The sequence below is a fragment of the Cheilinus undulatus genome, linkage group 4 (assembly GCF_018320785.1).
Source record: "Cheilinus undulatus linkage group 4, ASM1832078v1, whole genome shotgun sequence".
NCBI classification, from domain to species: domain Eukaryota; kingdom Metazoa; phylum Chordata; class Actinopteri; order Labriformes; family Labridae; genus Cheilinus; species Cheilinus undulatus.
Window position 1 is genome coordinate 26789415 of NC_054868.1, and position 26921 is coordinate 26816335.

The 26921-nt window shown below is 39.2% G+C and overlaps 1 protein-coding gene across 7 annotated transcripts in view; it reads right to left on the reverse strand.

Moving 5' to 3' along the window:
• Nucleotides 1–620: 620 nt before the first annotated feature.
• The window catches only part of apbb2b (amyloid beta (A4) precursor protein-binding, family B, member 2b), a 74930-nt gene continuing 48629 nt past the window's right edge, over nt 621–26921 (reverse strand). For 4 of the 7 annotated variants that reach the window (XM_041784626.1, XM_041784627.1, XM_041784628.1 and 1 more), the window contains 13 exons: nt 26040–26171; nt 25467–25538; nt 23862–23912; nt 22173–22258; nt 21781–21841; nt 16797–16943; nt 16067–16194; nt 11714–11828; nt 9245–9332; nt 8315–8398; nt 8071–8186; nt 7202–7381; nt 621–4428 (listed from right to left, as the gene is read on the reverse strand). In XM_041784626.1, the coding sequence (XP_041640560.1) occupies nt 4258–4428; nt 7202–7381; nt 8071–8186; nt 8315–8398; nt 9245–9332; nt 11714–11828; nt 16067–16194; nt 16797–16943; nt 21781–21841; nt 22173–22258; nt 23862–23912; nt 25467–25538; nt 26040–26171 (1431 nt within the window). In that variant the 3' untranslated portion in view covers nt 621–4257. The remainder of the gene's footprint in view (nt 4429–7201; nt 7382–8070; nt 8187–8314; nt 8399–9244; nt 9333–11713; nt 11829–16066; nt 16195–16796; nt 16944–21780; nt 21842–22172; nt 22259–23861; nt 23913–25466; nt 25539–26039; nt 26172–26921) is intronic. The other 3 variants (XM_041784631.1, XM_041784630.1, XM_041784632.1) reach the window with 3 other exon arrangements.

Sequence of the window (26921 nt, forward strand, 5' to 3'; positions counted from 1 at the left end):
CTATGGTCTTTTATTGATTGTGATTTTTACACCATAAATGACAGCTTAACAGATTAAATAAATGACTCTGTGAAGTTGCTGTTCTTCTCGCTCTTGTGTTTGATTATTTCAGTATAACGCATGCTCATAAAGCATTTATATGAAAACAAGTCAAAAAAGAAACAACTGGCCCTTCAATGGCTTTCTGATGGTGGCGCAAGGGTTAGCACTGTTGCTTCACAGCAAGGAGGTTCCTGGTTTGTTTGGGGATCAAACTCTCAAACTTCCGGTTCGAGTTAAGGGGCCTTCCATCAACCAATAACCACCTCAGATGATTCTTCTGCAGCGTGCAGGGGGAATCTAGGCCGGTATCTCTTTTATTTTTGTAGCTCCTAGAGAGACACAAGTATACGTTTTAGTCTGTTCCATAACAAGTGACCTCATCAGATGCGTAGATGTTAGACAAACAATACAATCTGATTCTTGAATAGACTGAAAGGCTAACATTCAAGTGGCAACAATGAACTACAACATAGCTTTATAAAGTTTATCAGAGAACCACTATATTATGCAATAAACCAAAAGGAATAAAAGATGGATTAAAAGTAAAAATAATGCAAACACAGACACAGGAAAGCAGATACTCTATATTATAATGCTGTTTATTCTCACAACCGGTTACATTGATAAAGTGTACAAATCAGTGAGCAGCAAACAGAAGCTAACACATCCACCAGTGGGAAATGTGTTTTTTTTTGTTTGTGTGAGACTGACAGAGACGCTGAGAGTCCACTGCTGTTCCCTCTATTATCTTCCTCCTCTTCTTCTCTCTGAAGCAGCAGTAGACTCCCAGCTCTGAGTGCACTGTACAGGGTGAAGATATATTTCCTTTATCTGCCTGTTCTGCAAAGCGGAGCGTGTTGTAGCATTGTGAGTTAACCAGAGACTGAGACAATGACACCAAGTCCAGAGACTTCACTTGCCCCAACTAATAAAATCAGTATATACCTTTATAAAATAGAATAAATAAAATAAAAAATATTTCTGTTCAGTACATACAGTCGTTCTTTCAACCGTCCAAGGGCATGCAAGGATTTTAACGACTTTCCATTTCTTGCGATCAAAAGAATGCATAGATAATTGCTCAGTTAGATTCAGCATCAACTTAATCGACAACTGTTAATAGTTCCAATCACTTCTCCTCTTTTCATTATTTGCTCTTGTATTTTTCATATCTACAACAATGTATATCACTATTTTACACTTTGGCCATTTGGTGAATTTAAAAAAAGGCATTTCATTACAAGAAAATAAACAGAAAGGTACAGACATTCAAAATGAAAACAAAAAAAAAACATAGCTTATAACATTGATTAATGCCAAATGTTACATTTATACGGATATTATGTACACACAAATGTTGTCATTTCATTCACATTTCAACATCCTTGTGATAAAAGAAGGTAATGTGGCTTCAATTTCTCACCCAAATCCCAATCACACAGCTAGTTCAGAAGAGAAACATGGAGACGTGATGCTGGAAACCCAGAGGATGTTGCAATGTGTCTCACCCCCTTTTGGTTATCTGCCAGGCATTTTTTCCCTTATAGACCATTGCTGTAGCCTACAGTGCTGTTACTTTGGATTTGGATCTAATACTAGGAAAAAAAGATAAAACATCAAACTATGATTATATGATTTCACTTCGAGGGGAAAATAGCCTCTCATTCTAACTATTAGACATCCAGACCACCCCTGGTGGTGGCAACTAGAAAATATCAAATATCTAAATACTTCATGCACTGACTAACAGGTTGTTGCTAAAGAAAAAAAAGAAAATAAAGTTTACTTTTAAACTCAGGACTTGTGCATTTAAAAATGCATATGGAGAATAATTTCTGTTTCTTGTCAATAACATAAAAAACACCCTTAAATTCAGAATGAAAAAAATCCAGATAAAATCGAATTTGTGATCCAGCCATAAAAAAATTGTGATATGATTTTTCCTCACATTTCCCACCCCTAGTTAAAAGTATGCCTTATACGACCTTCAGCACCCCACAGCAGCCATTTTTTGTTTTGGCAGCACTTAATTCCATACAAAACAAATGTATTCTAACACTCCGGTCCTCAGTGTGATTAATCTGACTAGTGTTTTCTGAAGTTTCCAGGTCTACAGCTGCTGCATATGGCAGAAAAGGGTTTCCTTTACATTATTGTTATGTTTTCCTTATAGATAATGCTTGAATAAAGGAAAATGTTCACACATGGGAACTGCCAGCACAAAGAACAGCATCACCCTTATTGTCATATTTCAGATTGGTGGCATTTTTTACTCTTTTAGGTAGAATATGTGCCAGTTTGATTGGCTACATGGCTGGTATTGTTATGTCACAACTTTCTCAAACCTACAAAAAGACTGAGCTGAAATGGTTTCATGGAGGTGAAAGCTGCAAAAGTGAAATTGAGAGAATAAGCTAATTGGCAAGACACATAAACTGCTTTCCTACATCTTTAATTTATGATGTTGGTTTTTGAAAGGTTATAAAGAAAGCTAAACTCCTCACATATGCTTCCGACAGATACACAATTGTATACACGGAGAAACAAACAGCTTAATAGGATGGCAAGCTGAATCACAGTACCTCAACTATGATTATGAAACAGCTGTCAGATGCAGGGTTTTAGCAAACAGGTGAAGCACTTTGCTCCTGTGTTGTGGTCAGGATTTTAAAGGACTTCATAATTTTTTTACTATATGTCCAAACTTGTCAGACATGTTAACAGAAGCTAGAAGTGTTGAACTGAGATTTGAGTGAGACAAACAGAAACAGAGCGAAGAGAGTGATCTTGTGGCACTGATGAAAACAGTCATACAAAAAGGCAGAAGGCAATGAAAACATGGTGAAGGCGCATTCAAGTGAACAGAACCCTGGAGACATCTAGCAGCCCAGGAAAGTCCTGTTAGATTGAGTTTACACATCTGTCTTTTGGCTTTCCTCTGGAAAAACAGCCAAGGCTGGAGGTGAAACCTTTTCTCACCTCCTCAAAGTTCAGCTCAGCTGTAAACAAAATCATCGCCACCACACCCAGGTACAAAAACACATTCCTCCAGTCTTCTTCTTTGCATGATTCCTCGAGCCTTTCCTGTTTTCAATCCTCTTATGACATCTCTGGTGAGGTGGGATCTAAAGGAATAAAATGTCAAATTTCCTCCAGCATGTGTATCAAAGAGCAGCAGCAGCAGCAGCATGCTGATGCCTCCGGTGTGGAGCAGCAGTTTCATAATCTTATAGCATGGAGCAGTTACTCTCTGTCCATTGCTGCATCTCTTCCTCTGTTATGGCTATTGTCTGTCTGTAGTCTCTCGTCTTCCAAGGGACAACAAAAGATTAACGCAACAAGAAAACAGGAAGAATAAGAAAAGGCTGTTTTCTGGTGAATGGTCACCACTCGTTCAGACCTCGCAGGCTGATTCTTGCACTGTTGAAAAAATGAAGAAGAAGAAAGAAAGACAGCATGGCTAAGATTTCTTACTCCTTCAGTCTCCAAGAGCAGCAGCAGTGTGTGATATTTTCTAGATTTGTGTCATGCAGGATCATTGAAAGGGTCACAGGAAGGGTTGTCAAATCTGATGAGTCTGTAGCAGCTTCCTTCTTTCATACATTACTCTCTACATTTCAAAGTCAGACATGATGGCTTCATGATAGTCCACTTTCATTAATGTTACATTAGAGCCTATTGAAGGTAATGAGAAAAGGGAAAGAGGGAGGGAGGTTAAAGCCACTACAGACTGACAGGATAACCAGGTGTATGATAAGAGGGCATGGCCAGGTGTGCAAGGTCATGCTGGGAGCACAGGCACGGACACAAATACAATAAGAGCATGAAGAGATCAGCGGTCTGGGCATGAAGGACAGCTTCCTTCTACCTTAATTTCACCCTTGTCCTCACTTATACTTCTATGTACACTTTCGCCTTCACCGTCGTGGTTCAGGTGTTTCTCTGTGTTCTTTCCTTCTTAACGTGGAGTAAGAGTCATTTTTTTCCTTTAAAGAAAGTAGATTCAAGTCTCAGGAGCTGATAAACTCTTGAGGTGAAACTAAATTTAACTTGAGGAAAGCGAAGGAAAAGTTGCAGGGTTTCTTAAACCCTGGGGCTTTGCTGTGTTTCCATGGATACCAGGGTCTATGGTGGTGACAGGATTTGGCAGAGATGCAACTAGTTACCATGGTGACAAGGGAGTTGTGGCAGGGAGTCAGAAAAGCTCTACTGTGGTTACTGCGGTAACTCGGTGACAGGTCTCTTCTGTTTGAGGGTGTCGATGAGCGACAGGACGCCTCTCTTCACGCTGGTCGAAACGCGGCGTGACACGGAGTCACCAGGGGGAGACGAGCCGCAGGCCTTTTGGGAGGGGGGGCGAGCGACCAAACACTTCTGGTACCGCAGCTGGAACAGGGAGGGAAGAGAGACAGGGATATGTATAGTAAATAATAAGAGAGTTACAGCTGCTGAGTATACGACTGTGAAGGTGTCTGAGAGAGAGAGAGATTGGTCCAGGCTGCTCTGTGATCAATAGTAATGACTGATGTTCCTTGTCACCGTGAATCAGTTTTAGTGTGCATGTGTGTGCCCGTGTTTATGTGTGTGTGACCGTATATCCAAAGTTGTGATGTACGATCAATAGATCCAGCCAGCAGTCGACTAATCTTGTGACTTACATCCAGCAAAGAGGGCAGAGGGAGATGAGTAAAGTCTGATGGTCTGTATTACAACAAAAAACCACAGAGGGCATTCTGGGATGTAATCATGGACTTATAATAATAAAGCAGTGTTAAGGTTTTATATTTTTATTACATGGTTAAAAAATCTAAGTACCTTTCTCTTCTTTGAGCATGTGTAACACAACAGAAAAAAATAACTCTAATAGAAAAACTTTAACTGAAAACCTTCAAGGTCATTTTCTGTCAGAAGCAGCTTGAGCTGAACACACTCTATTTTCACTTTGGGTGGCTTTTGTGGATTTGAATGGATGTTTTACACCAACAGTGCTTTGACAGAGGGACCCATTACAACCTGAATAGAGCTTGTGGTTTGAGCAATCTGTCAGGAGTGAAAAACCATTCAAACTAAAGTACCTGGGAAAAAGAAAGGCTCCACATATCTTCAGGTGATGCATGTCATGTACTTTCTTTATTTTCTGTCAGGCTTTGGACACCAGAGCTTCTTCCTGACATGATTAAGTGAACTGATACAAGTGTTTATAATGAAGCTGTTAATCTTATTGTGTAGAGAGACTGCAGTCATGTGGAGCAATATCTGGGTTGATGTAAGCATGCCTTTATATAAAGTTAGATTAAGCCTCTCCCCCACTCTTCCTTCCATTAGACTACTGGGTTGGGACCCACTGGTGGGTCAGTGTTTTTTTTTAATGTGTGTGTATGTGGGGGTGTTTCCAGAATTTTGTTTCTACAGTATTTAACCTGTTAAAGCCTGATACCTGGAGTAATAGCCAGAAAATTCTCATTTTTTGAAAATGAGACGTTCAATCAACCTTCTACTGAAATCCAAAAGAAAAAAATGCCATAAAATTTCACATATATTTTTTATATCACATTTGATGAATTTCATTTTTGGCAATTGATAATCCACTGGAAGGCATTTTTAATGTATCAATCGATTGTAGTCAAAAGGATTTTAAGGAAATTATTGATTGTGCTGATAGACAGAGATCTCACAAAAGTGTGTATCAAATACGTCACAATAGGCTTGCTTGATAGAAAGAGAGTAAGGAGGTCATATTGCTTGGTAAGTTGTGAAAACATTTGTCTGTCCATCTACTACCAAGTTAGCACCATGGTAGGCACTGCATCCTCTCTATGCAGTCAAGCTAAGCCATGCTTGTTGACAACTGACTGAAATGCCCGATGTGGCAAAAGGAAGCCCCTCCCCCTTTCATGTCTTTTGGGATATGATCCACGAGTGGAGCGAGTTTTCACACGATACAAAAAAATGAGTGAGCAAAGTCCCTGTATTTGCATGTTCAGATAGGGGATCATTTGTGTCTGGTGTGAACAAAACATAAGAACTGACTTGTCTGCAAGGGACACATAAGCAATCACTCTTGGGTCATCACTTCAATCTAACCTGTGCCCCACAAGGTTAATTTGCTAAGTACTACATCACAGTTTCCTTTCAAAGCATGTTTATGAAAAAAAAGTCGAAGAAGCTATTCAACTCAGTACAAAATATGACCTGTTTTGTGTTAGTCTATTACGTTTATTTTTACTGAGCTGTCTGGTTTAGTTTTACATTTTCACTGCTTAAGTTTGCAAAATAAGCAACCCATAACTTTTGGCACCCTTCTGTAGGGTTGCCAAGCTTACCTATTTGACCCTAAAGTGTGGAGCTACACACTCAGCAGACACTGTACAGTCCACCAATTAGCAGAGAATCTTCACTTCCTATGTGAAAACAGTAATAACACAAACATTGAGCCTGTCATAGTTAAACATCCTGCAGATTTCAAGAGAGAAATCATAAGACTGTCATTGTATTTGGCAAATAATGTCAGTGCACAGTACTGTCCCATGGACGACCTCAGAGGTGCAGACCTTCCTTCCTTCCTCTCTCAAACACAGCTTATCTTCTTCTGATAAACAGCCACATCTCGAGAAAAAAAGGCTGCATCACCTCCATTGTTACCCTTAGCTCTCTAGGTTTGTGTTCTTCTTCTTTGAATTTATAGAAAAGCTGTACTGGCTGCTATAATGTCAACGCTTTTACGTAGCTTAACTATCACTATCTGGTGGTGGAACCACAAGTAATATTGGGGTTTACTGTACTTAACTGTGCCAAACTGTACTTAACAAAACCCAACCTTTTGGTGGAAACACAGCTTTATTCCAGTGTCACACAGGTAGTGAAGATTATTTCAACAGACAATAGAGAACCTAAATTCACTCTTTAGCGTTAGATAGGTACGCTTAGTACCCCAACAAAAGGATGCCAAAAAAGCAGAAAGGTACAGACTGGTCATGTTAGTACTTTTTCAAATTTTTAACAATAGAAAGGCTAATAATTACGTATGGACTGAATCACTTTGACCTGCTCAGCTTATTAATTGTGTGGTATTCCTTGATTTGCAAAACCAGCTCTGTCAGAGTTGGCTCAGTGTTTTGGAGTCATGTTGTTAAATCTGTGTTGATGGTCAGTGACTCACCATGCAAGCTGCCTGAACAGCCTCCGACACACACCCAGCATTGGGCTCACACCAGAAGACATGACAGTCAAAGCGATGGCCGCCTGCGTCCATGATGAAGGCAAATGTATGTACGTCACGCCCAACGCCCATGAAAGACAGGAAACGAACACGACACTCCACCAGCACTTCCTCTTCATCCTGATCGGAGATATTTGAGAGCCAAAATGAATTGGGAAGTCACAGACATAGGTTCAATGGGTGCATACTTTGAGGATATGTATTCGTGCATGTAAGATTTTATTGCCCTTCTTTAACAAGGAAGATCTTACAAAATCACTGACGGATTTACTATCATTCAACAATTTTCTGTGCTTGTAAACACTGATTCGGGAACTCTGTGGGAACCATGTAATGATTCCCACAGAGGGAGCTGCTCTATAAACCTGTGGCCTCCTGTAAAACCAATCCACTGAATCTGCTGGGTTTTAAGTGCTACCCTGTTACAGATAAAATCCATAACTTGTTTAGAGTACAGAATGATTTTCTATCATCTGCATGGTTGAACACTGTGAAGACTCAACATACAGATTTTACACCAGTGGAGTCTGTGAGCTGCATTATTGTGTCATTGCTCTGTGTAGCCATTTGTGATTATTTTATCTGCAAACAAAGCGAAGGTTGCACTGGTCATGAGGCTACGGATGGACATCTGTCAGTGCTGCCATATTTGTGTAATTATAAGTATGATACCAGATCCTTCACCTTTAGGGGGGTCACATTAAACCAATCTTACAACTACCTTTTCTATGTTATGTTTCAGTCTTCTCAACAGAAAGCTACACCAGGGAGTTCAGGTTAATAGTTTGGTAACGGCTGATATGTCTGACCTTTTCTTTACTGATGGTGACAGTGGCATCTGCCACATTGAGAGCCACAGGCGTCCAGTCCTCTCTGCTGGAAGAACTGATTAAACTCTCTATAGCTCCATTCAGTATGTCCATGCCTGGAGTGCAGAGAAGTTAAAGACAAAAACATTTTTGAAATAAAGCCAACAGCATCATCACCAACCCTGCACTTTTCATTTCCTTTCAGTCTCTATAAATGTTTTGTTTGTGTTTATGCATCACTGACCTATTGGTCGGGCCACAGGCAGCATCCCAAGATAGAGCACCTGAAACTTCTGCACCAGCTCTGTCTTCGGTGTGGGAAACTCTGCTGGGGAGAACCACTCTCACATTAGTCATCAGAGTGCATATTTAAGAGCATGCTAACGAGCAGAAAGAAAGAGGGTTCCCAAAAAAGAAAGTCAGAGAAAGTCAGAGATTTTCTTATATAGGACTGTTTTTGGTAACAGTGCACTATTATGAATATTTTCTTTCTGCTGCTCTTCCAGTTCTTCTGTTTTAATGTCTTATTACAGCTTTTTTCCATTGTAAGCAGAAACAGAGCAGCAGCTGTGTGACTGGATGAGCTGTCAGCAGCAAGCTGGGCTGTTTGATAATATGAAGGTGAGGTGATGTGCACTGGCACCTGATTCTAGTACAGTAGACTTGGCCCTGTCAGCTGCTAAATGTGCCCTGTGGAGCTTTTGAATAACTCCATCTTTTTCATTCTACATGCTCTTCAGTGTGTAGTCCAATCCAGAGTACACAAACCTGTCTTACACTTTCACATGATTGATAGTTTGCTGTGTACGGGTCCAATGAGACACAGCAATGAACCGACATCAAGGTTCAAACAGACTGCTAGCTGGTAAATATTGATCTAACAGTCCAATATTAAAAACCCTCTTTGTAAATTTTTAATTAGGAACAAATTATGTTTTACAGATTTGTTTTCAAACTACTGCATAACAACAAATGTTAACACAACTTTAAGGTTTTATCCAGACAGGGCCTCTTTTCCCTCTAAAGCTTTCCTTCCATGTCATCTCTTTCCTTAGAAACCACCTGCTAAAAGGCATGCAGTGTGCCACTTACTGCCATGTGTTTATTAATGCCAGGTAGTTCATTTACATTCAAAAATATACACTGAGCAAGGCACGGCATGTATGAAGCCTACCTTGTAAAGGCAGATCAAGTCCTGCCTGCATCCTGTCCTGCAGAGAGCCTCCTGCCATCGCTTTGGCATTCTTTCGCTCGGTCATTATCTGGAGGAAAGAGAGAGAGGGAAGCAGACAGAGAGAGACAAAGAGAGACAGAGAGAGAGAGAGAGGGGAGAAAAGAAGACACACAAGTATGAGGAAATAGCGTGTAAAAACAGAGCAGAATTGGTAAACCAACGCAGAGACAAATAGGGGAGGAGGGTAAAGACGCAAAGACAAAAAAAAAAGTGTGACAGAAAAACGATGAGGGAGGGGGAGGAAAATGGATGAAAGACTTAACAAGAAAGAGCTCAGAAAAAAAAAACCCTGGAGCAGTTTCACCCCAATACTGTTAGACTTTCACACAACACAGTCACCCACACATTAACCCAGTTGAACCCCTCTTTCAAAAACAGGGTAGCCACTTTTCCTGCAATAAAACTCACTAAAAGAAACATACATGAAAATGCAAAAAAAACAGCCAAACTCATTCACTCACACTCTGGAATGTAGACCCCTGGAGCCACTGCACATCATTTATACATGACCTTAATCAGAGTTTGCCACAATAAATCTGCATCTCCACAACCCCTGCAGAGACAAACTCTCTGCTATCCCTTATTTATCCTGAAAAGTCTGCATTAGACAGATGTCACCCTCTGTAATATAGGGTGACTATGAAATGTGGGACAGGTGATATCTGCATGAAGGATGAGGAGAAGAAATTAACTCCTCATGGTTCTGTTTTGAGGAATGTGTCAGTGATATACTTGGCACAAGTCATTGATCAAATAAGGTATCTGTGGTGATTTTTAGGGTGAGTTATAAAACCCTAAAAATGCTATCTGGACTTGAATTCAGAACTATACTATGAGCATGGATGAATAACAGGGAGAATTAAATGATCTAATTCAAAACTGAATTAAAGTCTTAGAGCTATAAATGTGTTTTACTGGTAAGAGGACAAGGACACATTAATTCTGTTGAGCTGAGTGAATAAAGCAGACACAATAAAAATGTGGTTTGTGGCTCTTTTTTTTAAACACACTTTACACTCATTTGTATTCATCTGAGAGTGGGAATAGAGTGGAGAGAAAGAGATAACTGCTTTTCCCAGAAGATAAATCTCTTCCTGAAATTTAGGTGAGTTTAATCGTATTTTTAGTCTTTAAAAGACAATAGAGACTCTGCATGGATTCAAATGTGTGCTTGGTAATGGATGTGTAGTTATGATTTCAGAAGTAGACTTTCAGCTTGGCATTCCAATGTGCTGCAGTTGTTCTGAATAGCATATACATGTGAACATGTGAATCTATGTGTTGTTCTTGTTCTGAGAGGAGTGTGTGAAAGGTAAAGGTGGAAATCGCAGGAGAACGAATGCTATAAAAGCACAATACTGTACACATCCCAGAATAATTATTATTATGACATAGAAATTAGTGTTGCACAAAAAAATCTAATTGTGCTTACAATTGTGATGCCAGGCTGTGCAACTACATAACTGCACATCATTTTTGTATTAAGTAGTTCATACTTTCCTACTAAGGTTAACAAAATGCCTGCAGAAAGGCGTTTTAGTTTAAAATATGTCATTGCATTTGCACTTTGTAGAAGTACATTTATTTTCAAAAAAATTAAAACTTTTATTTTTGGAAAATATTAAGTTATTTTGGAAGCAGTACTGTAAAAACTTCAGTTTTTAATGCTACTTAGTATTTGTACATTTTGAGTTGGAAAAAAACACAAAAACTAACATTATTCTTTCAATTTTCCTTGATAACCAAGCAAGTAGATTTATAATACCGTGAATGTATTATGTAATTATTGCAACTGCAAATCTCAATATTGTCCAGCATCCCAGTGAAACATTATTACCACATCATGCAGCACTAATAGCAATTTAACAAAAACGGATATAATGAAAGGCAATAATACAATACCTGTTAACCTGGATTTAAAAAATGTTCCTGAAATTAACAGCGCAGGATTAAATGTTTTGATTCAATGACATTTTGCATCAGTTTAATAGAATTTTACAAAAAGTAATATTAAAGTCTTTTCCTGGTTGTCCAAATTTAGCTGTGGTCTTCTTTCATCTAATTCCTCTGTCTAGTTCTTCTGCCAATTAACTTTCACTCACATTACATCCATTCATGTCACATGTGCCATTGCCTGGAGTCGTAAATTATTGATGTGGTGAGTCTGATTGGCAGGGAAATATGCTTAGAGCACAGTTTTTTAATTTAAATATCAATATTTTGGACCATGGTGTCAATAACTGGATTATACAAAAATGACTATATATCACTATATCAATGTTCTGTCCCAGCCTTAGTAAATATTATCAGTCTTTTATGAGCTAATGACCCATTGCTATGTGCTCCAATCATGTTTATCTATTTCCAAATCTAAACTTGATCCTGTGTCTCTGGAGCTTCCTCACTCACCCGGGAGCAGATCTCATGCAGGCTGGTGGCGATGGCTTTGGCTGGTGTGTCACAGCGGAACACATGACATTTCAGGATCCTGGTGTTTTTATCCCGTGCAACATATGCAAAGTCCCTAGAGGAGATAAAGACACAAGGTCAACGGGAGACACAAAGAGGAGAAAGAAAAAAAGACCGCTGGATGAAGATGGAGAGATGGTCTATTTCACTAACTTTACAAGCACACAAGAAGGATAATAATGTGGTGATGTGTGTTTATGATTGGTCAATCTGTGCATGTCCAGGTTTGAGACTGACAGCTTAAAACAGGTGAACTGACCTTTATCAGTCTCAAATACAGGTCACACACACAGAAAGACACAAAACATACACACACAGTCAGGATGATGGACCCAAGAGATCAATAAAGCAGTGTGAACTAAGACAAAGATGAACATCTGGGAAGAACTTTCCCTGGACTCAGTGGAGCCCAGAACAATTTAAGTCTGCTGAAAAGGAGAAGAAAGAGCATAGACAGAGGAAGGAAGAATATAAAGATGAAGACAAAGAGGAAATACAAAGCTGATTTACGTCATTGTGAGATGCACATAAAACCAATCTAAATAACTTTCTTCAAGTTGTTTTCTTCAATATCCAGTGCAATAGGAAACACAGGCCTGAGGGTTAACAAGATTTTTGTAGTGAAGCCCCTCAGGGGGAAACTCTCAACAAGAACATTCTTATTTGTGTGGATTCTTTAAAAAAAAAAAAAAAAAAAGCTCGCAGACGATGAAGGATAGAGGAGGTCACCTTGGCTTTCTAACCCTGTGTGAGTGCACACAAAGCCATGCTACATCAAGGGCTACTTTGAAGACGAGAAAAAAAAACATGAGACAGAGGAAATTAAACAATAAGGAATGACGGAGATGGAGAGATACCGTCGGAGGGTGGAGGAATGAAAGAAGGGAATGTGTTTACCTCTCTCTGAGTCCAAGGAAGCAAGGGAGGGGAGAGAGAGACAGTTAGTAGAAGAAAAGAAAAAAAATCCATCATTGTAGAAGCCCCCTGCTGGGGGACAAGAGGCACAGAGGTAGAAAGCAGGCACTCATACACAGTAACACATGGAGTTACGTACTCTGTCTTCATTTCTGCTCTGCCAGAACCACTTTAATACTACTTCAGATGCAGAATATGCATGTGTGAGTCAGAGTGTGTGTAAGAGGGTTAAAAGGATGTAGTGCAGGTCAAAGCGAAAATCCAGGTAATTTGTATGCACGCTCAACATTCAAGGAAAATGAGAAATCTTTGCAGAAACCAAAGAAAGAAAAACATAAAAGGATTGATGAGAATGACAGAGATGATTGAGATAGATTCAATTCAGGGCTTTAGAAAGATTACAAATGCGATTATGCTCAGAATTTCTTGAGTTAATTTCACAATTAATCGCAACCTATTTATCACATTTTAAATAACCACTATTTTTCATTCATAACTGTCTTTGTGTCATTTTTTTATTTGTCTGTCTTTAACTAAGGTTAACTGACTTCCTGTTTGATTCAGAGTTGCTTTTATATTGAAAGAAAATACGGAATTTCAGGTAGATCAATATTTTATCATGAACTTAACCACAGAAAAAGGAACTTGTAATGGATTGCGAAGGAAATAAGGGAACAGGGAAAAGGTAAATGTTTGATAACACAAGGTACAGATGACTGTTGACTTATTCACTGAGCTTTCTGTGAGTTTTTCAAAGTGGGAGAATACAGCATGCGATTAATAGGGATTTTTAAAAAAAAATCAGTGCACCAACTGTAAACCTTAATCAATCATGATTAATGCAATTAATCTTGACATCCCTAATAAATTGAGTTTTGATTGTCTTACAAAGATTGCATTTCCTGAATGAAATAAAAGATATGTGTTCGAGTTTTAAAGAAGAGAGATGGAAAAGTAAGGAAGACAGGTGAAATAATGGAAGTGGAAATTGGAAGTGAACAGCAGCAGTGTATAGGATGAAGATAAAAGAGTACAGACAACAGCAGAAAACTGCAGCAGATGAGGAGAAAAGATAAAAGAAGGAAGAAAGGGATAGAGAGGACAAAAGGGGAATGATATCTCATTCCCAATATCACCTTATCATCATGCAGAAGCCCCTGAAAATGTCAAGGTTGCTGTGGGAATCTGTAATCTCCAAGGTGATAATGAGTTTCATAGCACATGGAGTGAAGGGGAGGCACGGGGGTACCGTTCTTTTACTGACATTACCATTTAAGTCTATCACAAGGGTGTATGCAGGATGGGAGAGTGAGTGCGTGTGACAGAGGTAGAGGAGAGAAAGTCTGTGCTACAACCAGGTTTATGAATGTCTTAAAGGCACATTGTTACATAGTAAAAGGAAGCAAAATTAGAAAATACAGTATTTGAATAACATTATTGCAAAAAACGGTCTGGCTAATAATGCTTTCCTTTATGCACATCTTGATATTAAATTTGAAAGTTGTTTTAGATAACATATTCAACCCTTATGTTTTTGTTAAAACTGCTGCATATTTCATTGTTTTGAGTCTTGAGCATTGCAGACCAAGACTTTTTCCTTCCAAAAACAGCTCAACTGCTGTTTTTACACTCCATCAGACTGTGACACATTCACACTGGCTGTAAAAATCAACACAAAAACTACTTGCTCAGCATCATCCACCAGATACAAAATGATTATACAGTTCTGTAGCTTGTCTTTTCTTCTCTCCTACTTTATAACCAACCAGAAGAAGAATTCACATAAGTCAGCTAAAGGATAAAAAAAAACAAAGAATCAAATATACTCACAGTGTTTCTTTCTGTCCTATTTCAGAAGGTTATCTCTTGTAAGAAAGACCCACCATCTATTCCTGGTGATACTGCAGGCGCGAAACACTCTTCACCCAGTCTGCTCCACAACTAGTGAGCACTAACCATACCTCCCCCTCTGGCAGTTTCATCCCCCTCCTTCTCCCTCTCTCCTGCCAAAACCCCACTCTCCTCCTTCTCCTCCCACTCCTCCGCCTGCCCTTAACCATCGTCTCCTCCCTTTCTTCCCCTTGCTGTGGTTGAGGTATTCCCACTGCCCCTCCTCTTCCCTGTTATACATATATTTGGGTGGAAAAAAATCCGGTTCAGAACTCAGAAAACACAAAGGTGATTTATCTGACAGATCTCATATTATAAATATACCGCTCCAGACTCTGCAGTATGTGTGTTTGAAAGTGTGTGACTGAGAGGAAAGGAGAGCCCTGAGGCAACTGAAGTCTGCAGATCTGTATACACCAACAGCTTTCAGCCTCACCTCTCCTCCAGAGTGCACTCTTATGTATGTGTGAGAGAGTCTGTGTATGTGCACACATATGCAGGCACCGACCTCTACAGCCTCCATCACACTATGCAGCCTGATAACCTACATTCAGTTTCTCCTTGATCGTTCAGCAGGAGTGAAGAGCTCCCCTTGCTGGTCGCTAAGCCTTGCTACCACACTGTGTTTGATTTAGCTGTTACTTTAACCATATATAATTGCAGGGGGGCACAATGTCTATTTAAGGTGAAATGTGTGTCAAAGCAGCATTTCAAGAACTTCTTAATTTAAATATTTTGCAGCAGAGATATTCTGGCGCACACTTCAAACACAGATGTAATAACCATTTTTCAATTAAAAAGAGAATAATGATGTTTAAATTGTCACTGTTTACTACCACAAACCATACTGAAAACACAGTATAAGTCAAAAATAATAACAATCATATATATATTTTTTAAATCCTTCAGCCCCACCATGAAAAATATTTTTGTTTTTACCTTTAAATTGAACATCTTAAACATCAAAATAAGAAGCCGCTTTATTTTCCACAGAAACAGCCTTCTGTTTTGTGTAATCTTTTTTTTTATGATGCCTGCTGCTCTTGAGGTGAAAGTGAGGGTCTGGTGGTCAGGTGGAGAAAGAGAATAAAGGCTGTTCTCCTTCTCATCCTCTCCTTTGTGCTGGTAAATTAATCTTTCATTAGCATTCCTTCATCATCAATCATTAACTCCTCTTCTGCCTGTCACCATGCAGACCATCTGCTGCCCTAAATTGATAACCTGACCTTTAACTTAAGCACGCATGTGATGAATCATTGACACTGTTGACTAATCAATTGATTGGACGCACTTAAAAACTTTAACTTAAACAGTAAAAGCATCAATGAATCACGGCACACATTACGCCAGAGTATTTACACCACAGAAGTGTTAGCGACGTTTTGAGCTCAGAGAAATTACATCAAGACATCGTACACACTCAAGATTAATACCAAAGTAATCTATTTTAAAATGGAAAATTAAAACAGAGTTGTCATGATGACTCACCTGCCATTGTCCCTGCCAACGCCCCACACTCGGATACTTGCAATAGGCTGAGAGTGAAGCACGCTGCGGTCCATTGGGTCAACCAGGTTCAACATATTGTTCTCCAGCACCAGGTACATATCCTTTCCCTGAGCATGCATACAAACACATACTTTGTTCAGATGTCATTTCAAAAACGTTCAACCCTTATATCCTGCAGCTGAAAATGTTGCAAAACCAGTTTTGTTTTTTAATACAAAGGTCAGGTGCTTTCTTTTACTTGCTGATAGAGTGTTTTTGACTGTGTGTGTATGTACAGTGTGCAAGTGTCTCTAAATAAATGATCAAACCTTTAAAAAGGGCTGGAAGATAAAAGGTTATTGAAAAAAGAATGAAGCCCCCCCCCTCTCTCTCTGTGCTGTCGCTTCACATTAAACACAACCAGTGCTTAGAGAGTGGGGACTGTACAACACTGCTCTACTTTCTTCTCTTCTTTCTCCCCTACTCAGTCCATCTTTTTTGACATTCATTTAAGAAGACATCTGCCCCAGCTAACTTCTGATGCACTTTACTTTGCTCCGCCTTAACCTTTTGATTTTGCATTATTAATGAATATCCTTGCTGTCTACATGCACTCCTCCCCTCAAAATCTATCTTTTACAAGAATTGCAGGCTTGATCAACATTATGTCACTCCAAAATACACACACACACACACACACACACACACACACAGAGCATCTTTTCATCACCTCTCCCCAGATGCCAACGGTGTCTCTGATGTCATTCTTGCAGTAGGATAGCTGTCGGATGCAGTTGTTAACGGCGACACTACTCTTTCCAGGAGCCAGGTCTTCCTCTGCCATCTCCACCCATCCCAGAGAGCGTACTGCGAAACACTGAGACACACCACAGGGCCAGGATAATATTTAAAACACAGCAAATACACTACACACAAAAAAATGTTTTGCACAATGATTTAGTAGGTTTCTTTTTATAGATCTCGAAAGACTATTTTGCATGACTTAAATCACATGCAATTAAGAATGACAAACTTGGGTCTGATTTAGAACAATTCTAAGAGTAAGGCCAAAAAAAAATCAACTCAAGCAAACACTGGTTAACAGATGAAATCAACAAAATCTGTTGGTGGATAAGAAGGGACCAGGAAAGAGTAGACACCCACGTGTCCTCATCAAGTTTTCATTTGATGTGATTTCAAATAAATACTTGATCAGCAGTCCATTCAAAAAGTACTCTGCAGCCCACAGAGCAGAGATAAAGGAGGTCAGAGAGAAACAGCTGCGACAGTGAGTTGAAGAAAAAAATATTATTATGCGGCTCCAATGTTCAGATCAGCATCTCATGAGGTATTTTAGGTACTTTGATACTTGATCTGATACCACTTGTTTTATAACAATATGATCCCTGTCATTTTAATGCTCAGTAGTACTCAGGCTTTACTAAAAAAAAAAACTACATGTCTCTTCCCATTTTTCTGATCCAAAGTAGCAGGTTGCAAGTTACAGGAGCAAAAGAGAGAGACTGACCCAGGCTCACTCCCAATATACTACTTCCCCCAACAACTTGGCTCTACTCTGCAATCTTTACATTCACTTCTAGGGTAGCGTGTCCCAGTTCTTTACCCTTCAAATGATGACTTTTCGGATGCACTGTCCACAAAGAGTGTTATGGCAAATCTTCCAGACTGCTTCACTGGGAAGATACAATACAATAACTTTATTTATCCCCAAAGGGAAATTCATTTGTCTGGAGTCTCATCTGTTTATGGTAGAGTTATATAGTCTTATTGCTGATGGTATGAAAGATCTTCTATATCTTTCTGTGCTGCAGCAAAGAGAGAGGAGCCGTCCACCAATGCTGTTGTTTTGGTCATTTAGGGAGATATAAAGTGGATGATCCATGTTCCCCAGAATGGCCCCCACTTTCTTTATTGTGCATCTCTCCACCTCATCCTCCAATGAGTTCAACTTGATTCTGACCACAGAGCCAGCTTTTTTCACCAGTTTGTTCAGACGCCTTGCATCCTTGTGTTTTACACTGCCTCCCCAGCAGACTGTAGCACAAAACAGAACGCTTGCCACCACAGACTGATAAAACATCTGCAGCATCTTATTGCAGATGGTTGCTCATGTGTCAAAAAAGGTGTAAAAATGTAAATAATTTTGTCATAAATAAGGTTTGAAATTGTAACATACATTTCATATCTTAGTTAATTGTGATTTCATGATAGAAAAGTCTGATAAAGTCATAAAATCTTTTTAAATAAAAATGTGTAAAAGTCTGATATGTTATTAGGAAGTATCAGGAACTTGAAGGTCACCCTATTTCATCAGGGGGAAATTTCACCACTACTCTACTACTGAGACTGAGCTTAAATTTTCACAAAAGCACCGGCAACTCTTCAGTGCCAAAACAAATGGATTTATTTATTTATTTTATTGCATGCTTATTTTTCTTTAACTTTATGAAAGTTTGAAATTCTATTGTTATGACATCTCTGGTTGGATAAACAGTTCAAGGAAAGGTGCTTTACACCTGCAGTTCAGCAAACACAGACACATAGTGTTGTAATGACTCCAAACACAGAGTGACATGATGTCTACCATGCTGTGATGACTTGAAGCTGAGCGCAGCTGACACATGTCTGGCTCATTCACTCACTCACACACACACACAGAGCATGCTGGGATCCACACACACGTGCAGCCGCGTGTAAACACATAGTAGTAGTCTGTCCCACATGGCCTCTGCTCATTATGTCAAGAGTCTGATGGAGGTCATGTCACTGATTCAGACCTGCAGGTGGTAGCAGCTACGTGACACATTAACCATCTGTTCTTTAGTTTTCTCTCTATATTTAAGATATAAGCATTGTGTTAGTACTATGGAAAAATTTATGCTATGTTTGTTTCTGCTCTTTGTGTTGTGCTTTGTTGATGTAAAGAACTTTGTGACCTTCATCTGTGAAAAGTGCTATATAAGTAACATTTATTTACTTATTTTGCTCAGCTGTGTGTGTTTTCTTCTTCTCTTGAGGAGCTGAACAAAGGGTTCTTATAATCTTGACACTGCAGTGGGGTATTCTGCTTCAGGTTTGTGTTTGTTTTACGTATGCCAGTGTGTTACAGGACCAGAGGGGTATATCACAAAACAAGTTCAACATAAGCAGGCTTTCTTTGAGTAAGCTGGCTCCACAAAGCTTTACATTGTAAAAATACTGGGTGCCATGGAGCTGGTTATGATGTTTCTGTTATATCAGGCTTTCTGCTTCATGCTATGTGATAACCCCATTAAAAGGGGATACTAACTAGTTATTTGATGCTTCTTATGCTTTAAAACAAACAAATACCAGCTGGTTGCTTCTTTCACATTAAAAGTATGAAAGGAGATGAGAAATAGGCCTATACAAAATTTGTGGTGAAAAAAGCCTCACAGCACTGAAAGGATGGATATTGTTTGGGTTTATTCTGATACCAGTGGGAAATAGATACGTCTTATACCAGGAGTGTCACACTCAGCCAAATCAGCGGCTGGATTTGGAATTTAGGTCTAACCTGAGAGGGTCAAAATTTAACCATGACCTGTCAAACTTATTTCATAAAGGATTCACAGAAATATCTCTGTAAGATTCCAGTCAAATATGGATTAAGAAAAGGAAATTGGTGTAGCCTAACGCATAAATCACACAAATACCAGCATGACTTTCTCGCCTTTCATATGGGATGGCAGGGTATCTAAATGAAGTATCGATATCTGTGTTGTAATTCGGTCTGGTAGGTATGGGATGTGTTGGTACCACATTTTGATACTCATCCTACTGCACTGCTGTTGCACAGAAGCAGATACACTGCAGATATTAAATGCTGAGATTTTGTCATAAGACCAGACATGTCACTATTCAGAGCAACAGGACCAATCAAAACATGTCGTTTTCTCAAGATGTTGGGTCCTCGCTGTTCTTTCACTGCAATGATCTACTGAAAATAAGAGAGAATTTAAGATGTGAGAGGTAAAAACCTTGGGACTGCAACATAACTTCACGCTTTGCAATGTAATGATGATGTTTATCGGAGACCTTTGTGTTACTGCCTCTGGATGGCTTCTTTCTGTGACGTAACAAATATAACTTTATGATTCCATTACAGACCATAAACATGCTCCTTCAGCTGAAGATCTATATTCCCCTCAAAGAACATTCCCAGATAATGATTAATAAAAAAATATAACTCTTTAGAAATGGGAGGGTAGTCAATTATAATCCTTTGCCACCCAAACATTAAAGATATGGCTGAGAATACCCTTTATATCAAGGAAAATTGGAATTGAATATTACTATTAAGGGCAGGACTTAGAGAGAAATATGTATAAGATGCCACAAATATATAACAGTAAGCATTTTGAAGAATTTGACTGAAAGATTAAAAATTTGATATTTCAGGACCCCACTAGTAGTCTCAAGGTTTAGTAAAGATGCAATTTTAGCTTGTGCTGGATGAAATATGGGATGATAGGAGATCATTCACATATTTTCTAGGCAAAGAAACTCTCAACTCTGAACAAACCTGGTCCCAAACATGTTATGGGTTTCAAGACAGTTACCATGGTTATCTAGCATAGATAAAAGAGAGCCAGCTTCATGATAAGGTAAACTCTTAAGGCTCAACAGACCAGGCTTACTCTTTAATCTAGCTTCGTGGTACACCCCCAGATGCCCTGACTGTAGGTCTGTGTTTGTGTCTGTTACTCATCAGTGTCACTGTTGCTAAGGATTGTAAGTTTGTGCCAGACAACACACAGAGGGAAACAGACACTAGACAGCCAGATCAGCAGCATGTTACTGAGCTGATTGCTGGCTTTCAACTCTAATCTCTGATGACTTTGCTCCATTTAGCCTTCTGTGGGAGCGTCACACACCTTGTTAAGTATTTCGATGTCCTGCAGTCTGCTGCAGTTTGGGACAAAAAGCTATAAATCTGCATCAGTCAGACAAGTAAATCATCTTCTCTTTGGATAACAAGCAAGACCCTAAATTAATTAAAGAACTCTCAGCAGAACAAGAGGGACTTTCTTCTGAATATTTATTGACCATTCAGTAAAAACTTTGAACGGCTCATTTAAATCTTTGCTTTAAATGTCTAAGAGTCATTGTTAATCATGCAACAATGTGATGCATTACATTGAACTTCTCAGCTCTCACCACTCGGAGGCAGTATTGTCTATATCTTCCCACTCAAATGAGAGCTCTGGCAGCCACTGCCATGAACATAAAGTACACCATAAACAAACAGGAGTAGAAATAAACAGACTGAAACACACACAGTTATACACACAGAGAACCATTCCAAGGCCAAAAGCCATATGTTTAGTGAATGCTATTCGTTTTGATTCAGTGTTTCAGGATCAGATATCACATAAACTGAGCTCTGAAGTTACTAAAGCTTGTGGATACGACCAAATTACACAATAGTTTTACTTCTTCTCAGTCTTACAGTCTAAAGTTTACATTTTTTATAAAAGTAACATAAACAAGTCCCAATGTAAAAGCCTGATTTGTCTGAAAAATACAAAACTTCTAAAACTTACTTGTAGACATTTGGAAACTAAGAAGTGCTATACAATATGTTTTCAATGGAACCACAGAGCAGGACAAACAAAGATGCACGGACCATGCAGGCTTTGAACTTAGCTCAAGTCTGGGAAAAGGCTTCCTACCTTTGCTTCTGGGTCACTGTTTACACTGCTGGACTCCTCTTCTTCAACTGCTGGACGGTTCCTAAAACAGAAAGGCAAAAATGCAGGATGTAGTTATAGGTTTATCAGGATTAATACTTTAACCTGTAGGTTCTTTCCTGTCATGGTTCCTGCACCGCATTTGAAGGATACAGGCCGTCATTCCGCTGAGAGAACATGGAGGCATTTCCTGAGTTAGAGAAGTAACTTCCTGCTTTGACTGACCTCATTTAGCTCTGACACTGATTAAACACAAGATTAAAGAAACTAAACAAAACAAGTGAAGAAGAAGGCGTAGCTTGAAGAGATTTTTGCAGAGGTAGTTTGCTGTTTTTGTGTCTGCTTGTGACTGTGTTTATGTGTCTGTGCTTCACCTTAGCTTGAGTGATGCATAGCGAAGCGTAGCGCCTTCAAACTCCTTCAGGCTAGGGTCAGGGTTCACTGTGGCTGCCTGCAGGTCCTGGTATAATTAAGGGACATAATTAGAGCGAGCAAAATAAAACTTAAAAAAAACAACAAAAAACAAAAAAAAGGAACCAACTAAAACCCCTTTCACACATGTAACCAGTGATGTTGTCTGGGCTTGGCAGCAGTGAGTAAGATAGGAGGAGAGCTATCTACACTACTTTGGTTCTTTCTGGACACATTACAGTTAAAAGTGATCCTGATACATTCTGAAAACGTTTTTATCAGTGCAAAAGGACACCAAATATCAAATACATCTATAAAAGAATCCTTTTTCAGTTCTTGTGCAGCTTTCTGTTTTAGTTTTCTTGACACTAAGCTTGTCAATGCAGCACACGTTGCTGCTAGATGAGCCTTTTTCACACATGCACTCCTAAAAATGTCTCAAATTTTAGACATCTGCTCCTGGATCTTTCCTAAGGATGTGGAAAAGAATGTCTCTACAAGAAGACTTTTGGGGAGGGGGCTTCAGGAGGCAAGACATTATGTAAGAAGAACACACCAAGATGGCAGATGAGCAGCAGAATCTGAGTATGGTGACAGATTTATAGGAGTTACTGGATGAATACACAGCTTTAAAAAAGCAGATAGGACTATGCAGGTGAGCAGCAAACATGATAACAGTTATGATGAGCACATGAACATTTTTCACCATACTGGTAAAACTGCACTGGACATGAATCATAAAACTATCACTTTCACCTTGCTCACCGAGTGACAGGTGAATTTTATTGATTATCTGCCGAGATGTCGCATCGGCTCCATCTGATTTCTTGAGAAAATTTTACTAGGGTGCTGGCAGGAAACAAAATCAGATAACGTCTGGAAGTTTACATTCACACAGACAGTTCACCACAAAAAAATATATGGAACCTTCAGGAATTTTTTGCATGTGTGAATAGGCCCATGACCTCTCTAAACTATTAGCCTACTTTGTGTACAGTGAACACATAATACATGTGAAGTACCTGAAAGCATTTGAAGCTTTCCCTGGGAATTTCATGCTTTGCTGCAACTACAGTACTGGCAGAGGGCCAAAATCTCACCATCTCAATGTTTGTTCCTGTTTCAGCTTACATGGACATAAATAACTGCCATAACATCCACTGGTTACACGGCATGTGGGAGAGGGACACAAACCTTGGAGACACCAAATGTAAATCTTTTGACCCTGTATAGTGTATACCAGCATGCATCCAAGTGTGGGTGGAATGGCTTTGCTGGATGGAGAGATGGTATGCTATGTTATGTGTAATAAAGCATGCTGTATTAAGGAGGGAAAGTTAACATGTAGTGTGGACTGATTATACTTGCTGGGTTTGTGCCAGCAGAGAGTAAAAAAAAAAAAAAATTTAATTTAAATTAAAAAAAAGCTGAGAAAGTAAAGAAAGAAACATCCTGTTAAGTGTCTTGCTGTGCAAAATAATAAGTTTGACATAAAAGGCATGACCAAATGCTGCAGTTTGTGCAGTTACATGTTGAAGCATCTGGAACACATGCTTTAGCCAAGCAGTGAATAACTAGCACAAAATGCATAAAAGAGCGGTGGAGGATAGACCAAGAACAAGACTCGTTGGCATTGAGAGCATTATACTTGCCTTCCACACTTCACTATCAATCTTTCCGCCAAAATCACTCCACACCTGTTTCTACGTACAGCGTTAAAAAATACAAACATACACACATGATGGTGGGGCAAAGATTGGGGTTCAAAGATGGGAGGGAAGCGAGAGAAGAAAGACAGAACAAGGCTGTTAGCTAACCAGCTCACTACACACAGTGTTTGTTTCAACAAGGAGCTACTCAGCAAAACATTTCTGGAATGAGAACTGTCATAAAGACTTCAAAATGTTTTCTCTGATTTTTCATTTTTGCTCCTTTTGAACATTCACCTCCAGACAAAGAATCTATTGATTCATAATTAGCAGAATATGCAAAATGCAGACACGGAGGACAGCCAGTGCTTAGTTGGAAAGTAAGGCTTTTCTTTTAATATCCCTAACTACATCATGTGGGTGTTGAATGTAGCAAAAGCTCAGCTTTAGCTTAGTCAAGTAGAGCCATGGCTCTAAACTTGTAGATATGGACCCAAGAGGGGATTGCATAGCCATTTTCAGTGGGTCACAAATGTGCGCTAGGGCTGAACGATAAAGACAAAATTTCATATCTCGATATTCATGCCAGATATCTCAATATTGACATGATATGACTATGGGTTCAGTGGAAACTAAGCATTTTTCAGAAAAATAAAAACATCATTATACAAAAGGATGTGGAATGTGTAGTTTTATTGATCAGAACTCACTGTCAATCATCAACATTAACATAAAGTCACCAATAAATAAAGTAGAAATCAAACGTTTTACTGCAGCTCAGAGCTACGGAGCTCAAACACGTAGAAGAACAGGAAAGGAGGGGGAGTACAGTTGATTTTACACGGTTCTCATCAAATCTTATATATTTGATGTTTGAAACGGCCTGAGCTGTACATGCAGGGCGATCGGGGAAAATATATCCTGACATCGTTGATTTTTGTGATATTAATATCTTGAATGTTCATATCCCGATATAGATACAATAAAGATATATCTTTCAGCCCTAATGTGCGCCTGGATAAAATGTCTCTGAGTTTCTTTTAATGCTGAAGGAAGTGTCTCCATCTTTTGTTCTGTTGCACCTTTTGTTCCATCTCAAGTCCAAACTGCACCATTTTTCATTAAAATCATTCGGTTCTGATTAAGGAAGTTTTGGTGTGTTCTGACACTCAACCAGTTATGAACCCCTGGGATATAGTTATGTGAAAAGTAAACTTAAAAAACAAAAGGTTTAATTATGAAAAGGTACAAGAATGAAAAAGCAACTAAATAAATTTAGTCAGAATTACTGGGAAGACATTGCATCCATTGCATAGGGAACCATTTGAAGATCTTATTTTAAATCAGCTGGTTGGAGATCAGAGCCAAACAAACTGCAAACCTGTCGTTCAAATTCTGACTGACTGCACTGCGTGTCATAGAGGCAGAAAAAGATACACCAATGCTATTGTCCATTTTTTTCTTCCTGTGCACTACACATACACACTCACACATCGACACACAGAAACCAGATACAAGCAAAACACAAGGATATTAAGCCAAAAGACGAGTAGAAGAGTGGTGAGTGACAAAGGACACAGAAAATGGATAAGTTTACAAATATCCTACCTTGTCCTCATCTTCCTGATGCTGAGATTGACTTTCTTGGTCGGGCATCCCCTGTAGAGATGTGGAACGAGGCTAAAGAGAGAAAGACCCCATTTAGACAATGTTTCCACAGAGTGGGAAAAGGAGGATTCAGAGGACTCCACTGTGGCTGTCTGTCTGCCATTTTGGCTCTTGTATCCCAGGCTCATGCTTGAGTATAACTTTAGATAGATGTGCCAGAACCTCAATTTGGCACATCTATCTGTCTCCATCAGTACATTCTCACCGGATCAATGTTTTATCTACACTGCACTCCTCTCCATCAATCCACTCTCCTCTCTCTATTTCCCTCCATCATTCTTCTTGATTGACTGATTGACTGACAGACCCCGTGTTCATGTGTTTCGACATTCTGCTGCTCCACTAGAGGATTTCTAGGTTTTTCTTTGTCTCAACTCTCTTGTTGCACATTTCTGCCCATTCTCTTCCAATCCCAGTCGGACTAATGCATTTTCTTTCTGAAATAGCCATACAGTATTTTTACTGAGGTAAATAAATTACAACAAATAAGAAATTTTTCTTAAGGTTACTTACAAAGTAGCAGCTGTTGACAAATCCACAGGTGGTGAGGGTGGGCTCATGAGAGGAGAGAGGCTCCACTGAGCTGTCAGAGGTCGTGCTGCCTGAACGAGTTGATGCCCTGAAGAAGATCTCTGCCTGGCAGGACTACATGTAAACAAACAATGGCAGTCATCAGAGGGGATGACACAATGGCTAGTTTTCCCTGAAAAGTTCATCACAATGAAATATTTATGAAGTCAGTCCTCCATGTGTATTGTACAGGCACTAGCCTGTTCATTTCCATCTAACTCAAAATAAGTTAGACTGATACAACAGTGCCGATGATTAAACAACAAAAATAAACTTTAATGGATTCCTCAGCGCCTTTAGGATAGTTACATTTGTCTGCACAAGCTACTGCTACAGTGCTAAGTTAATAAAATGAACAACTGATATTATGACAACCTTACTGCATCTCTGTTTAGCCAGTTTTGTAAGTTTCTATTCATCCCATGCTGAAGAAATTCATTTCATTTTGACAACCATTTCTGGCCTTAGAATTCTGAGTCATAACCAACAGTTCAAAGACTTAACAGTGACGTAACTGAGGATCTTAATCTTCAAGATGTTGAGCTGGAAGCTCGAGACACTATATTCTTTACTGTTTTTAGTCAAGTCTGACTCAATCATTCTTGTTCTAATTGAAACCTGAGACTTTTTTCAATTCCTCCTCATTACCTGTTCATATGTGTGGATTTTATTCAGATTTTTATCTGACAACAATTTAAGCCTGACAACTGCCAATAAAATACATTTTTGCTATCACTTAACCCATCAGTGGTGATCACAGTTTAACATTATAAATGCAAATGTTACCCAACATAAGCACTAGCTGAGGGCAAATAATGGAAGCAG